This window comes from Corvus brachyrhynchos, unplaced genomic scaffold (assembly GCF_000691975.1).
Source record: "Corvus brachyrhynchos isolate BGI_N302 unplaced genomic scaffold, ASM69197v1 scaffold116, whole genome shotgun sequence".
Classification (NCBI taxonomy): domain Eukaryota; kingdom Metazoa; phylum Chordata; class Aves; order Passeriformes; family Corvidae; genus Corvus; species Corvus brachyrhynchos.
The window spans coordinates 5,610,735-5,624,358 of NW_008240221.1; the positions used below are offsets into that span (position 1 = coordinate 5,610,735).

The 13,624-nt window shown below is 38.0% G+C and overlaps 1 protein-coding gene across 4 annotated transcripts in view; it reads left to right on the forward strand.

Moving 5' to 3' along the window:
* Positions 1-13,624, forward strand: part of GREB1 (growth regulation by estrogen in breast cancer 1) — an 89,382-nt gene that overhangs the window by 35,529 nt on the left and 40,229 nt on the right. For all 4 annotated transcript variants that reach the window (XM_017745077.1, XM_017745075.1, XM_017745076.1 and 1 more), the window contains 5 exons: positions 3,080-3,205; positions 3,930-4,106; positions 10,680-10,862; positions 11,166-11,309; positions 12,580-12,705. In XM_017745077.1, coding sequence (XP_017600566.1) covers positions 3,080-3,205; positions 3,930-4,106; positions 10,680-10,862; positions 11,166-11,309; positions 12,580-12,705 — 756 coding nt within the window. The remainder of the gene's footprint in view (positions 1-3,079; positions 3,206-3,929; positions 4,107-10,679; positions 10,863-11,165; positions 11,310-12,579; positions 12,706-13,624) is intronic.

Consider the following 13,624-nt stretch of genomic DNA (forward strand, 5'->3'; position numbering starts at 1 on the left):
TCAGCCAAGCTGCGCCGCAGCTGACCCGGCCGGGCCATGCTGAGCAGGGCCCGGCCTGGCCCCGCTGGGCCGCGCTGCGGGCTCCCAGTTACCTGTCCAAAAGCTGGAAGCAAGAGAGCTTTCCCCGGCTTTGTTCGTTCTTAAATGGGGATCACAGAGGCGTGTGAAGCTTCTTAAGTGGCTTTAAAAGGTTGCCAATATTCAAACTAGCCAGTTGATTGGTTCTGTGAGGTCATAGAGGAAGCTGTAAGCACCTCTTTGCAAGAGAATCACTTCTGTAGCTGATGGAGCCCTCTTTAACTAAAAACCCACACTATGCTAAACCATGACATTCTATCAAACATTCCATAAAGATTTTATAAACTTTCCATTGCAGCTGTGATGTCACAAAATTGATTATGACATCACTTGGGAAAGATGCCACAGGAGCAGATCCACGATTCAGGAACAAAAGTGCGATTTCACACTTCTGTAGTTTCTTTCTTTCTTTCAACACTTTCAAATAACTTTCCAAACCTTGAGGGGCTGATTCTGTGTTCCTTGTAGTTAATGGAAACAAAATTGAAGTGTAATTAAAAGTCTCGTAACGGCCTGGCAGAGAGCATTTTGTTCATGAAAGTTTCAGACAAGGGGAACTCTGAAGGGACCTATAATAGAGTGCCTCCTAGGCTGATCCTCAGGTGGAAGAGGTCTTCAAGCTTCTCTTACGTACTGCAGCCTTGTCATAAATTGAATCTTTGACTTCTGGCTACATGAATCCCTATGCTCTGAGGTCCAGGAGGCACCTGAAGCAGAGAGACATCCTTGGGGGCTTGTGCAATGCTAATGAAACCCTTTACAGGTGGCAGCTGCTCATGCTTGAGTACTTTCTCTTCTACTCTTTTCATTTTCAAATTGAAAATGCTGTAGCTCTCATATTTCTTAGTCTCCACTTCCATTTTTTGTTTCTTTCTTAAACCACCTATTATGGTTGAACAAACCTCACAGTTTACCTCTGTCCAAAAGGGAAATAAACATATTCTGTTCTGTTCACTTTGTCTGTCCATACATTCCCATTTTCTCCCTTTTCATCAGTTTTGCCATCTTTTGGCTCTTCCACTGTGCTAATTTAATACATAAACCCAGCAAAAAGAAAAAAGGAAATTGGTCACTTTTTTTCTGTAGTTAGTAAGTGTCAGAGCTGGCACAAAGAGGAAGGAGGAGAGGAATTTCATGTCTGGGAGCAAGAGGAATGAGAGGAAAGACATACTCAGCCCTTTTACATTGCATACGGATATATTAGTCAAGGTTATGTCATAACACATAGTTTACCCTTTACCTAAATAGCATAGATGAAAAGATTCACTTTTCCCTTCATTCAATTGCAGCTTTTTTGTCTTTAGACCATGCCCTTAAAACACTTGTGTTTAGTGTTCGGTCCTTAGTTGTGTGCATCAGGACTGGAGCTTGATGTTCAGAGTTTAAATGTAAATATACCCTTCAAATCCTCTTCCAGACTGGGGTCTAAATCTTAATGAACTTAACAGAAAGATCTTCAAACTCCAGATTTACTTTCTCCTCCCTAGTTCTCATTTGTCCTGTAGTATTTGTCTAGCTGATTGTACAGTAATTTGTCAATAAAATAAAAGGATATTCTGAGGAGGGTCATAGGAAAGAAAAGAGAAATCCTTGATAATATCTTACAGGATTCTGAGTACCTGATCCAAAGTCAATTGAAGCAAAGAAGTTATGTCCAGTTGACAGTGGGCTTTGGAGGATGACTGCACTGCTTCATTGTTTTTCTGTTTCAAGATTAAAACCTGGATCAGCAGAGTAATGTCAGTGCCTAACTGGTCTTTTACTTGCCCAAGTACAAGCAGCTATTCAGCTTTCTGCTGATCCTCAAGTACCTGCAGCCCTTCACCACCCAACATTGCCAGTGGAAGCTCTTTGTGTTGTGTTTGATGAAGGTGTGTCCGTACAGACACCTAGAAACCTAAGACACGAACTCCACTGGGTTCCCTTAGTACTCGTGCACTGTCTCTGGTGTAAAATGTTCCTCAGTCCTGTCTGTAGAAGCTTTCCCCATGTACCAGTTAATTGCTCTCCTCTGCTTGCCACATTTGTCCCATTTGTCATGAGTATATCTGAGCCATAAGAGGGGATGGAGTCATTGGTCAGAATGTTTTGCTGGAGCTGTTGCATCCTGCATGAAAGGAAAGAGGCAGTCTCTAGTTGAAGGGGTGAAACATACAGCAATAAAGCTGTCTAAACACACGTAAAGCCTTCTAAAAATTGAACCTTACAGCCTATATTCCTCTCCAGCATTCAGTACTGCTTCCATAGTGCCTCCTGGACTAGCACAGTCCATGCACAGGCTGGTGTGAATCATCTTGAACATCTGCCTTTCCTTGACACTGCAAAGGAGTGTCAGTGCATTACTTGGAGCTCTGGATTCTGGTAGGAGACAGACGGGCTGAGAATTAGGTGTTCTTGTCATGGCATCACCTGTAGTGAAACTAGTTTCAAGCAGGAACTGTTTTTTCAGTGTCCTGTACAAAATCAAGGACACGGTCAACACCTAATTAACAAATTCTGTACTTGGACACTGTAGCCAGGACATTCTAAAGTGCCAAGAAGTAATGACTTTGGGTTTTATTGGCTGTTAATATTGTAAACAAATGATACAGTTACACTGTTGATCAGCAAGAGTTCAAACATTAGAAACTAGTCCTCTAAAAATTGTGCACTTATCTTAAAATAATGTGATTTTTAAAATTAATAAGTTGAGACTTCTTTTTATTTGTCCTTTAGTGTGTTTTACTTTCTCAGGTGCAGTTGAGTCATGCTTTTGAACTTCTTTTGCACAGGAACTAACATCTTTGTTTTCTTGGTGATATACATTTTATCATAAGCATGACTGGAAGTTGGAGCTTTAAGGAACAACAACTATCAAGAGTTGGCAAGAGTAAAGTCATTGTCAAGAGGAGAGAACCCAGTTTGCTGTAATACTTTCTGTAACTGGGTCACCCTGTCCACTCACTGGTTTGTTGCCAGCATTTTCTGTTGTCTAAGTCATTTATGCTATGATAATTTGCAGCTGGCAGCAGAGCAGAAAATGAGGACGAAGAAGAAGAAGAGGAGGAGGAGGAAGGCTCAGAATCAAGTAGTCCTCCTGTTTCGTACCAGATGAAGCCTCCCCCAGAAGGATGTTGCACTACTGATGGTAAGAGTACAAACCATGCTGTCAGAAGCACTTGCCCTACTGAAAAGGGTATGATTTGGGCTATTTCCCCTATAATTTATCAGAATGAGATAATCTATATGATATAGAAATCCTAAAAATGTCAGTGTTCATTACCTTCCAGATAAAGCTGGACTGCTCTCAGTTGCTCTTCTATTTGACAGGGTCTTTGTTCAGTGTCAGATAAGCATTTGTGCTGGAATGTCTGGTACAAGGACAGAACTTCTGTTCTCTTAGGCAGCACAACCTTTAAAATGTTGAGTTTGTAGGCATGGCATTTGCTAAAATGAATGTGATAATTCTTATTGCTTTATCATGACTCTTTTCTGCTTAAAGTGTACCTCATTCTATGAAGCTGTAAAAATACTTGAAAACCTGGGAAAAGCTGGTGAAGTTCACCAGATTTTGAGGACTATTTTCTCCATTTTCCAGTGTCTGACCTAAGTTAGGATGATGTTGGTGATGAGTCTCATAAATAAGTAGGTTACAAACTACCATCAAGAGAAACTTCATTGTACATTTTCAAATTTGTTTATAGCTGACCAAAAGGCAGGGGAGAAAATAATCTTTTAGTATGCCCTTGATCTTAGAGGGTAAGACTTTGTTTTTCATTAAAAAGATAGGAAGTCCTTTAATGAAGACAGTTGTGAGCAGGAAACAAAAACACCTTGTCAACTTAAAATAAGTTGAATTGATTTTTTTCTAGGTTTCTGCCAGGCTGGTAAAGATTTGAGACTGGTTTCAATTTCCAATGATCATATTGAGGTGCCATCGGGATTTTTACTTGTTGGTGCAAAGTCACCAAATTTACCTGATCACCTGTTAGTGTGTGCCGTGGATAAAAGATTCCTGCCAGATGATAATGGACGCAATGCCCTGTTAGGTAAGTGATTGCAGTAAGTGGATTCTTCTGTGGCTTCAATTAATAGCTAATTGTTTTTTGAGTTCAGCAGATCTTGTTTCTATTCCACATTTACAGTAATGCTCACAGGTGATGCACAAGAAGATAACAACTCAGAGCTGGCTGTGTTTGCTTTGGAAAAATGCAGAGTGAGCCACTTCATTAGAGATGCTTCATCACTTTCTGTCCATTAGTCCAAGGCTGAAGTCATTATTTGGCTGGTTCATGTCCTAGTTGCTGGACCTGCACATCTGGTAACTGGACTGGTTGAACTGCTGCCTGTCGCTAATTTAGCTTTCCAAATACAGATGTGTACAGACTGTAGGGCTTTCAAGTGGAAATTTCAGGCTCTTGTTTACATGTAAACAGTTTAATGATAGTTTGGACTACAAAAAAAAGATGACCATTTCAGTTTACCTCTTTGAGATAGGGATAATATTCTCCACTGTGTTTCAACAATAGCCTGGGTTCTGGATTCTAACCTATGGCTTTTTGCTATCATCACAATATAAATAAATATGAGTGATTATAAGTTGAAATTTTTCCTATATGTGGAATCAGTTAATACTGCGTGTTTGAAAAATATTGTTAGGAGGATACTTCAATTTATTGCATTTAATCTACTTAAAAGTTTAACTTCCGACATAAAAATAGGTCCTTCTATCTATTTTTATTAGTCTTTCTGATTGCCATTAACATCATCCAAATCAAGCCAAATGGGGAAGATCTGCAGCCATGTGACTTAATTAACTGAATATTAATGTTATTAAAATGGAATAGCTTTTATATTGGGAAAGGCGGTGCATGATTGGAGGGGGAACTCAGTTTGCAATCAGACACTCTCAGGTTCGTACATATTGTTTTCATAGTTAACCAAAAAAATGATGCATCTTATATTTGTGCACCAGTCTGAGCTTTGAATAGCAAAAGGAAATATTTACCAAGACTTTTAAGATGTTTCTTTCACAAACATGTGAAAGATGGGGTATGACATGAACTCGGTTGTTATCTCAGTTTGAGCAACTCTTCAAGGCATTTGGGCTGACAGTGGAGTGTGAAGGTGCATAATGTGATTCTATGTACAGTAATTTCTTTTCCTATGTGATCTTGTAGAGTTGTATTGGTCACAGTGCATTTGACCAGTGATTGTAAAAGAATTAGGAGTGGTGTAAATCACCCACGTGTTGTCATTTTAAAGATAAAGACAGGGATGTTGTACCACTCAAGTCATTCAGTCCTAGCACTATTAACAGCTTAGGCTCCTTAGGCTGTTAGCAGAGAGGAAGTCGTGTATTTGTTAATTGCATGCTAAACAAGAACAGGAACATAATTGGGAGGGTTTTATGCTACTTGCATCCTCAGTTTGCTTTTTTAATACATTTTAGTTTCCTGAAACCATTTAAATGCTTATTTTTGACTGTTGTTATACACTTCAACCCCCAGTGAACCACATTCTTTTGGAGAGAATTCTAGAAACTCCGTAGTATAACTTTTATGTATTCTACAACAAGCTTAAATGGAAAAGAACTTGTATACTTTAAGATCCAAAGTCTTCATCTGGATGCTGGACATAAAAGAATGTTCCTGGTCCCCTATCTAATGAAAAAAATTATGTATCTTACTAACATGAGGATAGCATACTATTTGTACAATAGATCATACTGTAGATAGAAATGATTGTTTGATTCAGGTTTTCATACACCAGTGCAAATCGAATCAGGGGAAGTAAACTTAGAAGCAGACAGGAGTAGTCTCGTGGTTTCAGACACATTGTGGGATAAAAGAGAGAACCATTTTCACTTTAAATAATCTATTAATGTAGCACAGTGTCCTCTCTCTGGTGGTAGATTTAAATTGAAAACATGTCGTATGAAGAAAGGAAACTATTTAGTGTCTTGCTTTTCAAGACAGCATAGAAGCCTTATTTTTGGTATTCTGAGTTTAGGCACTGCTCCGTCAAACATGTTGGCCTTTTGAAACAGCATGGAAAGTGGTCCCTTCAAGCCTTTGTAAGTTTAGAGGGAAATAGAATTGGATTAATTCTGAATTGAAATTAGCTGTCATGAGTCAGAGTATATCCTACACTTTTGGTAAGGCTTACTGGTGATACAGACACATCATTTGTGACCCTTCAACCCCACTGGTTTTTCGCCTAATTTCATGCTTTTTCTAATATACTGTATTTTTGTAAGGCAGCTGTTACCCAGTACTGTAGATTTTTTTCAAAACAGTTTGATTTGATGAGAGAAGACACTCATTACTCACCCAATAGTTTCCTGACTTCTTATGGTCTGCTGCATGTGTTTTTGATGATACCTGTGGATTGTACAAAAAGACCAGAAGAAAGCAGGAAATATCTCAGTAGTTTCAGGGCCAGGTTTTAACTTATGATCTTGTTCCCATTAGGGGCTGTTTATATGCCTCTGGGGCATGAGCCATTTTATTGATTATGCTACTAAGTTGTCCCACCATCAAGGCAGATGTGCTTGTGATTTGAAAGTAATTTCTGTTGGAGGTTGTTTGGTTTCTTTGTTTTTACAATTGATGTATTATTCCATAGGAAGGAAACCTCAATAGTTTCTGGAAAAGACTATATTTTTGACAAGCAAAACGTTTTCTGTCTCTAGGCTTGTTCCTCATATGATTCTGTTAATCATGTTTGATCACAGGTTTAACTGCTTTGCAAAACAGATTCAGCTTTTTGCCTTTAGGAAGCTGTTTATTGGGTTTTATGCAACCTAAAGGAATGCTTAGCTGGAGGAAGTGATCTGTGATAGTGAGATATTTATTGTTTCCTAATTAAAGCAGCTAACACGAACCTTTCCTAAGGTTTTTTTTCTCTTCTTGTTTTGTTTTTTTTTCTAGTCCTCACTCTTCAGGAGAGTCTCTCATGATAAACAAAGCAGCTATTCACCCATCATTTTCCAAAAGACCAAAGAGCTGCCTACTTTCCTAGTGGGGAACAAGAAATCCTTTTTTTTTCTAGTGGGTCCCTGAGGTCAGAATGACAGAGGAAAAGATTAGTTTGCTTGCATTGCAAGCTGTATGTAAGATGAAAACATTGTAGTATAAAATACTGTGGCTGCTTCTTATAAATATGCAATGATCTGTTGGGCTTTTGTAACAGTACTGAGTTGCTGTACAATGGAGCTCTCCAACTTGACCATATTTATTTTATTCATTTTTTAAACTTAGGACTTCAGTCTTCAAATGGAGTGGTACTGAGTAGGTGGGAAAGCCATGGGGCATTGTCAGTGTTTGTGTGCCTTTTCCTGTGAGTAGAACTGAAAAGAGGAAATACTTGTGGTGAAAAGTTGAAAATATAAGCGTTCTTTGTTTAAGCAAGCTGCCAACTTTCCACCAAAATATTAATGTTAATTAAAAGCCTGTTACACATTTAAAAGAGAAACAAGAAAAAAATTTTCTGCTAGTTTATGAGAGATTTGATTATGAAATATTGAGTGCATGACCTTCCACTCTGAAGTACTCTCTTTATCCCTACCACAAGCTCACTGTTGATCCAAAGGAACCATTTTATCAGTGAGAAGGTAGGTCAGATTTCATAACCTTTTGGTCCAAGGTCCTTCTTCAGAGCACAAGGTCCCTGCTGTGGAATAGCTTTTTAAATTATGGACAATTGATCATTGTGATGTGAGCAAATTCAAGCAAATGCATATGATAAATCACAGATACAAACATCTTCTGATTAAACAATCTTCAGAGGGGAACAGCCTTCAGTCACAACTGAACTGAGCTGGATATGAACCAGTGACCTAAAGGTGAAAGGCTTTTAGCCCCTAAACTCCAGGCATTGATTTCTAATTCTCTTGTGAAATCAATCCCATGACATAGATATATTGAGTCACCTTATGGCTGCCCCAACTCCCCTAACCTTTGTCCTCTCTATAATGTATGGAAGAATATTTAATGCAGCTTGTTTATGAAACAAGCTGTCCCCTTTATCAGCTGCTGCCTTGGGCCGTGGCATGAACAGGGCCTTCAGAGGAGGATGATGAAATGTTTGGGTTCTCAGTTTTACTCAATCTGCCACATAAAGTGCTCTGAGCAGGGGTGGCAGACCCCTGCAATGAGAAATGACCGAAGAGCATTTTATTGCGCTGGAACTATGAGCATGCTGTGTTCTATCTGTGGTGTCGGGGCCGAACTGCATTAATGAAGCAATGGCTGTCACCAAAGAGTGTCAGTCAGAGGGAATGGGATGGAAAAGGGTGTTGGCAGCTTCCAAGAAAGCACCGGGTCTCAGAGAGGCTGGAGCAACTTGAGGTGAAAGATGATAATTTGACTTAAAGGAAAATTGAAAAATAAACTTATAAAATGTCATCCAAGGGCTTTTCAAAACAAGTGGACAATTTAGATCTGTTTAATCCTTACTATGCCTCACCTGTATGCTATATAGGGTGTAAACTAATTTTCCAGTAGACGCCACAGAGTTAAAAATAGGTGATTGGGGCAAAAGGTCTCTTCAGGTAGAAGTTATTGCTAAATGGACAGATGTAATTTACAAAAGTAAATTTACAAAAGTGATCTGAAAATCTGGAGTCCAAATGATAAGTTTTCATGTCCACTGTCCAACTTGGATTTAACAAATACTTCAACATTTGGCTTTGTCAAGTTGCCAGACACTCCCAGAAAAATGATAAAACCTAAAAAGTGTACATTTGGAAAAAAGAAAGAGGAAATTTGAAAACAGGTGTGGTCTTGTGAGTGGCAACCAGGCAAAAATTGCAGTGCTACTCTTGTGATGCTCTGTGTGCTGCCAAATATATGAGAAGTTTTCATTTACTAGCAAAAGCATTTTTCATGATTGCTTAATCAGCATAAAATGCATGCAAACTCTACAGCTTTTGCCACATCCGTTCTAATTGTTTCCTTTTGTTGTTGCTTTTATTGCAGCTACTCAAGGCTCTGTGATGTTAGACAGATGCTTTTGTGCTGACTGATATAACAGTCTGCAGATATATTCTGCAGAGTCATGACTTGTCCTGATTTTATGAGTCATAATGACTTTTATCATCCTACTGACTAGGATCAGAGAGATAATAGGCAGCTTTCAATGGTTGTTCGCCCCTTGTTCCCATGGATACCAGACCAAAATCCACATCAACTTTAGTTTTTAATAAATTCTTCTGAACCTTTTGAAAACTAACTAAAGTGCTTAGGTTGAAAACCAAGCAACAAGTGTTTACCAAGCATTATGTTTCAGTGCTTGTACTTTACAGAAAGAAAAAAATATTGGCCATTAGTTTTTAAGTATAATTTGTTTGAGATATGTGATTGAAAGAATTTTCCTAAGTGGATCTTAATTTCATTTACAATATTATTGATCCTTTATTCCAATTTTTTCTTTTCAATGTCATTGTCCACGTTATGTGAAATACATTTCCTTTATTTTTGCCATGTTTCAATTCACTGAATATACTCTTTTCATTTCAATTCCTGTTATTACACATAAAAATGTTCATTACATATGATTAAAATGAAAGAAAGCATCACACTTCAGGTCATGTGTAAAAAATTTCCAAGGGCAAAATTATCTTTTAATTCCCCTGTAGATCATAAGTATTTTCAGACAGTTGCATTAGTCTGATGGAAGATGAAAATGTCTTAGGAAATACTTTGTAGAATGGACAAAAAAAAGAAGAATCTTAAGGCAGCTGTGTGAGCAGTGCCCTTTATTTACGATGATAATGACATCAGCACCATGAGCCCCTTGTTGAGGCACAAGCTGTGTATCTCAGAATGAGAGGAAATGGCAGTATCCCTGGAAATGCCCCATCAAGCCTGAGTACAAAAAGCTTTACGGGGAAGGACTATGTCTCTGTTGTGTCTATAGAGTTGCAGACACTTTGTTCCTGTAATCATAAATAGTTTCAACTGCTGTGAAGTGCTGACAGAGTCTAGCCATAATTTGACAAAGCTATTTTAAATTAATAGCTCAGGAATGGCTTAGTACTTTTTCCTGTCTAAAATAGCATCTATAGGAGGCACTTGATACTTAAATATGTTCAGATCTATTTAAATATAGTAGGTTAAATATACTTAATTTCTTGAGACTTAATTGCATGTTTCATTGAATTGGGTGAAATGAAATTCAGTGAAATTGAATGATATTTCAATGAAAATTGAAAGAGAAATGAAGCATGTACATGCTGTGGTGCTGAATATGGCTGGGGTTAAGCAATTGACTCAGTGCTCTTCAACCAGAAACTTTTCACTGGTAGGTAATAAATAGGAATTGTGACCTTTTTCTGGTAGGAGAAAATGGAAAATATGGCCCATTTTATTTGTTTTTTAAACGTGGGGCTATGTTTTTACAGTCTGTTATCCAAAGTGCAATATGCTTTTTGCACAAAGTGAAAATACCTTTTTTAAGGAAAGCGTTAATAGAAATCTCACTCTGTGAGAAAAGAAAAACAAACCAAAAACCTCAAACATAAATAAATACAGTCTTTCCTCTGGAAAGAGTCATGTTTGAATGTTATTAATAGTGACCCACCTATCTCATTGGATTATGTGTATTGTTTATTTTATCAGGCTTCTCTGGCAATTGTGTTGGCTGTGGCAAGAAGGGTTTCTGCTACTTTACAGAATTCTCAAATCACATTAATCTTAAACTGACCACTCAGCCCAAGAAACAGAAACACTTGAAGTATTATCTGGTCAGGAATCCACAGGGAGCTCTGACCAAAGGATCTGTAATCTGCTGGAAAGGGGCAGGTAAGATAATGAAGCTGTCTTCCTTGAGCTCTGGTTTTTATCATCCAAGCTTAGCTATCATGAGGGCTGGCGTCTGTGTAAAGCCTGAATGAGATCATTTGAAAGACTCTTTAAAGCCAGGTGACTGCTAGAGCAGCTGTAAAAAGCCATTGTCTGACCTAATATAAGCCTGGCCTGTCTGAAGACATTGGTTCCTTCATTCAAGTGCTGTAGCCTCTAAGAATTAATGTGTGAAATTATCAGAAAGATAAAGAAGCTTTTTTTTTTTTTTTTTTTTTTTTTTTTTTTTTTTTTTTTGTTAAGAGTTCAGAGGCCGTCAGTCTTCAGCCAGTACCTGCTCAAGCACCTTGTTCCAACTGCCAGAGAGTTCGGGCCTCTCAGGAAGCACCTCCAGTGAGCCGCTCCCAGCTGCAAATCCCAGTGCTCTGGCTGGGACTCAGCAAACAGGTACTGCTTAGAAGGAAAACACACCAGGATTGCACTTCCACTTAACTCCTCTGTTCTTGTGTATTTGGGTGTACTCATGTGAAAGCAAAGGCAAACAAACAAGTAGGCACACTGCCTAATAAAACAAGTTGAATAGAATTAGAGATCTATTACAAATAAAGAAAGAATTATACTTTGAAGGCTTCTTGCTGTCCCTTCTCTCCTGTCAGGTTTATGTATAAAAGGTTAACAAATAGTAAACAGGTGTTCTGCAGCTTGCTCACAGCTAAACCAAACCAAAATGTTTTAAAAAGCCCTTATTTCTAAAGTGTCTTTCCAGCTGTCGCTTGTCTGGTCACAGATGACAACTGTTACAGCATCCAGTGTAATTTTAGCTTTTTCGTCTGATCCAGTCTATTTTATGCTATGACCAGAATCCTATTCAATACAGATATTATATGGGCATCAGTTTAAAAGCTTGTGAATTTTTCTGCTGAGAAAAGTGACTTTAAAATTAAAAACCAAACAATTGGTATCTGTAACTTTCTTCGCATTAAAAATTCTTTCTGAGACCTTTACTTTTCCATTAACTTGACATAAATGAAAGGTGATAAATGATAGAGGCTAGAGTGATCTCTCTGAGCTTCTTTATAATGAAAACAGCTCTTTAATGTCTTGTGACTATTACAGGTTTTTCCTGAGTTTTTACAGAGGAGAGCTGAAGCACATCTGTTGGTGGTTATATTCTGTTCTCTGTGTAAGATAGAAGCCTGTTAAATAGTTGTGATCTGGAATACTGGTGCACTTCCAGAGCAAATCATCAATCTCTTTATAATAGCAGATTGCCTTTTTTTTTTCGCCCCCAGATGTTACAAAAAAGCTACATTAATTACAAGTATATTAGGCTTGAGAACACCTCCATTTTTTGGCTTTTTAAAATGCAGTATAGTTAAAAAAATCTTAGAAAGATTGGGATGGAGGCTTAGTAAATTTTAAACAACCTCTCTCTTTTGGCTGGTTCTTGAGTAAACTTTATGTAAGAGCCAGGGTCATGCAAAGAAGCTACAGCTTCTGACATACGCATTTAATTGAAGAATCAGATTTTGCCCAGGCACTTAATTGGGAGTAGGAGGTCAGAAGTAGTTTGTTTTATTCAGCATTTTATTCACTCTTGAGCAGATCCCGATGGCTCTATTAAATGAAATGATGAAATGATTGGTTTGTTATATCAGCTGAGGCTCTCGACCTAGAAATGTTTAATGTAAATACTTTGGGTTTTTTTTCTTGCCAGCTGCAGCCACAGATCACATCCCTTCAACAGCAGCATTCAGCTCAGCAGTTTATAATGGCAAGGAGTCACCTAAACAACAATTGATGAAAAATAACCTGTCTGCTCTGACAAGACCTTCGGTGTTAGGTATTTGTATGGATTTGTTGTTTAATAACCCTAAACTCTGTATTCCATGAGTATAATAGAACCATTGAACAAATTATATAATGTTTGTAATTTCCTGAATGAATAGAAATTACAAATTTCTTCCAAGTCTTTTCTGACTACAGTACTGTTTTCTGTGTTAATTTCCAGGGAAAAAAAATTCTTTATATGTTTTCAGCCACAGTTTTGTTACAGTTCATATTAACTAGATGTTTTTCCTTATATTTACAGTTCATTTATTTAATAGAGATACAGGCCAGATTCTGAATCCAGGTTCTTAAAGAATGTGTCAGTTTGCATCAATTTCCCAAACAGATTTTGTGAAGGGAATTAAGAAATATTTATAAGGAATAACTCATAGGATGATTCCTGTGTTGCAGGTCACCTTGAGATGGAGAAATAGACTTTGTCAACTGGCTCCAAATTCAAGAAACTGCCCTCGCTATAGCATTATTATAATGATTTTTGTTAATTGTTTTCTGTCACAGACTGTGTCACTGGTTTGTTTAAGGAAGAAAATTAGTTTTCACTATGGCTAGCAACAAACTGTAGCTCGGTTTTAGGATAAGTCTTCCCAAGTTTCCCTGCTGGCATCACAGACAAATACACCTTCTCTGCCCATTCAGGCTCTTAATCTCTTTTTTTCGTGCAGCAGCACATTATTGCTAATTCATTTCAGAAGGATTAATTTCACATATCAACATATCTGCAGAAAAGAGCACAGCACTGTCAAATAAAAAAGTCCTTTGTGTTGCTCTAAGTATCTTGTGACTTTGTCACAACGTTATGCCAGGAAACCCAGTGGAAGGATGAGCAGCACAAATGGCCAAAGTCTGCCCTCGCGTGGTAAAAGGGTAAGGGACAAAGTCATTGGAAACCCCCGTGTGTGAGGGTCTGCAAG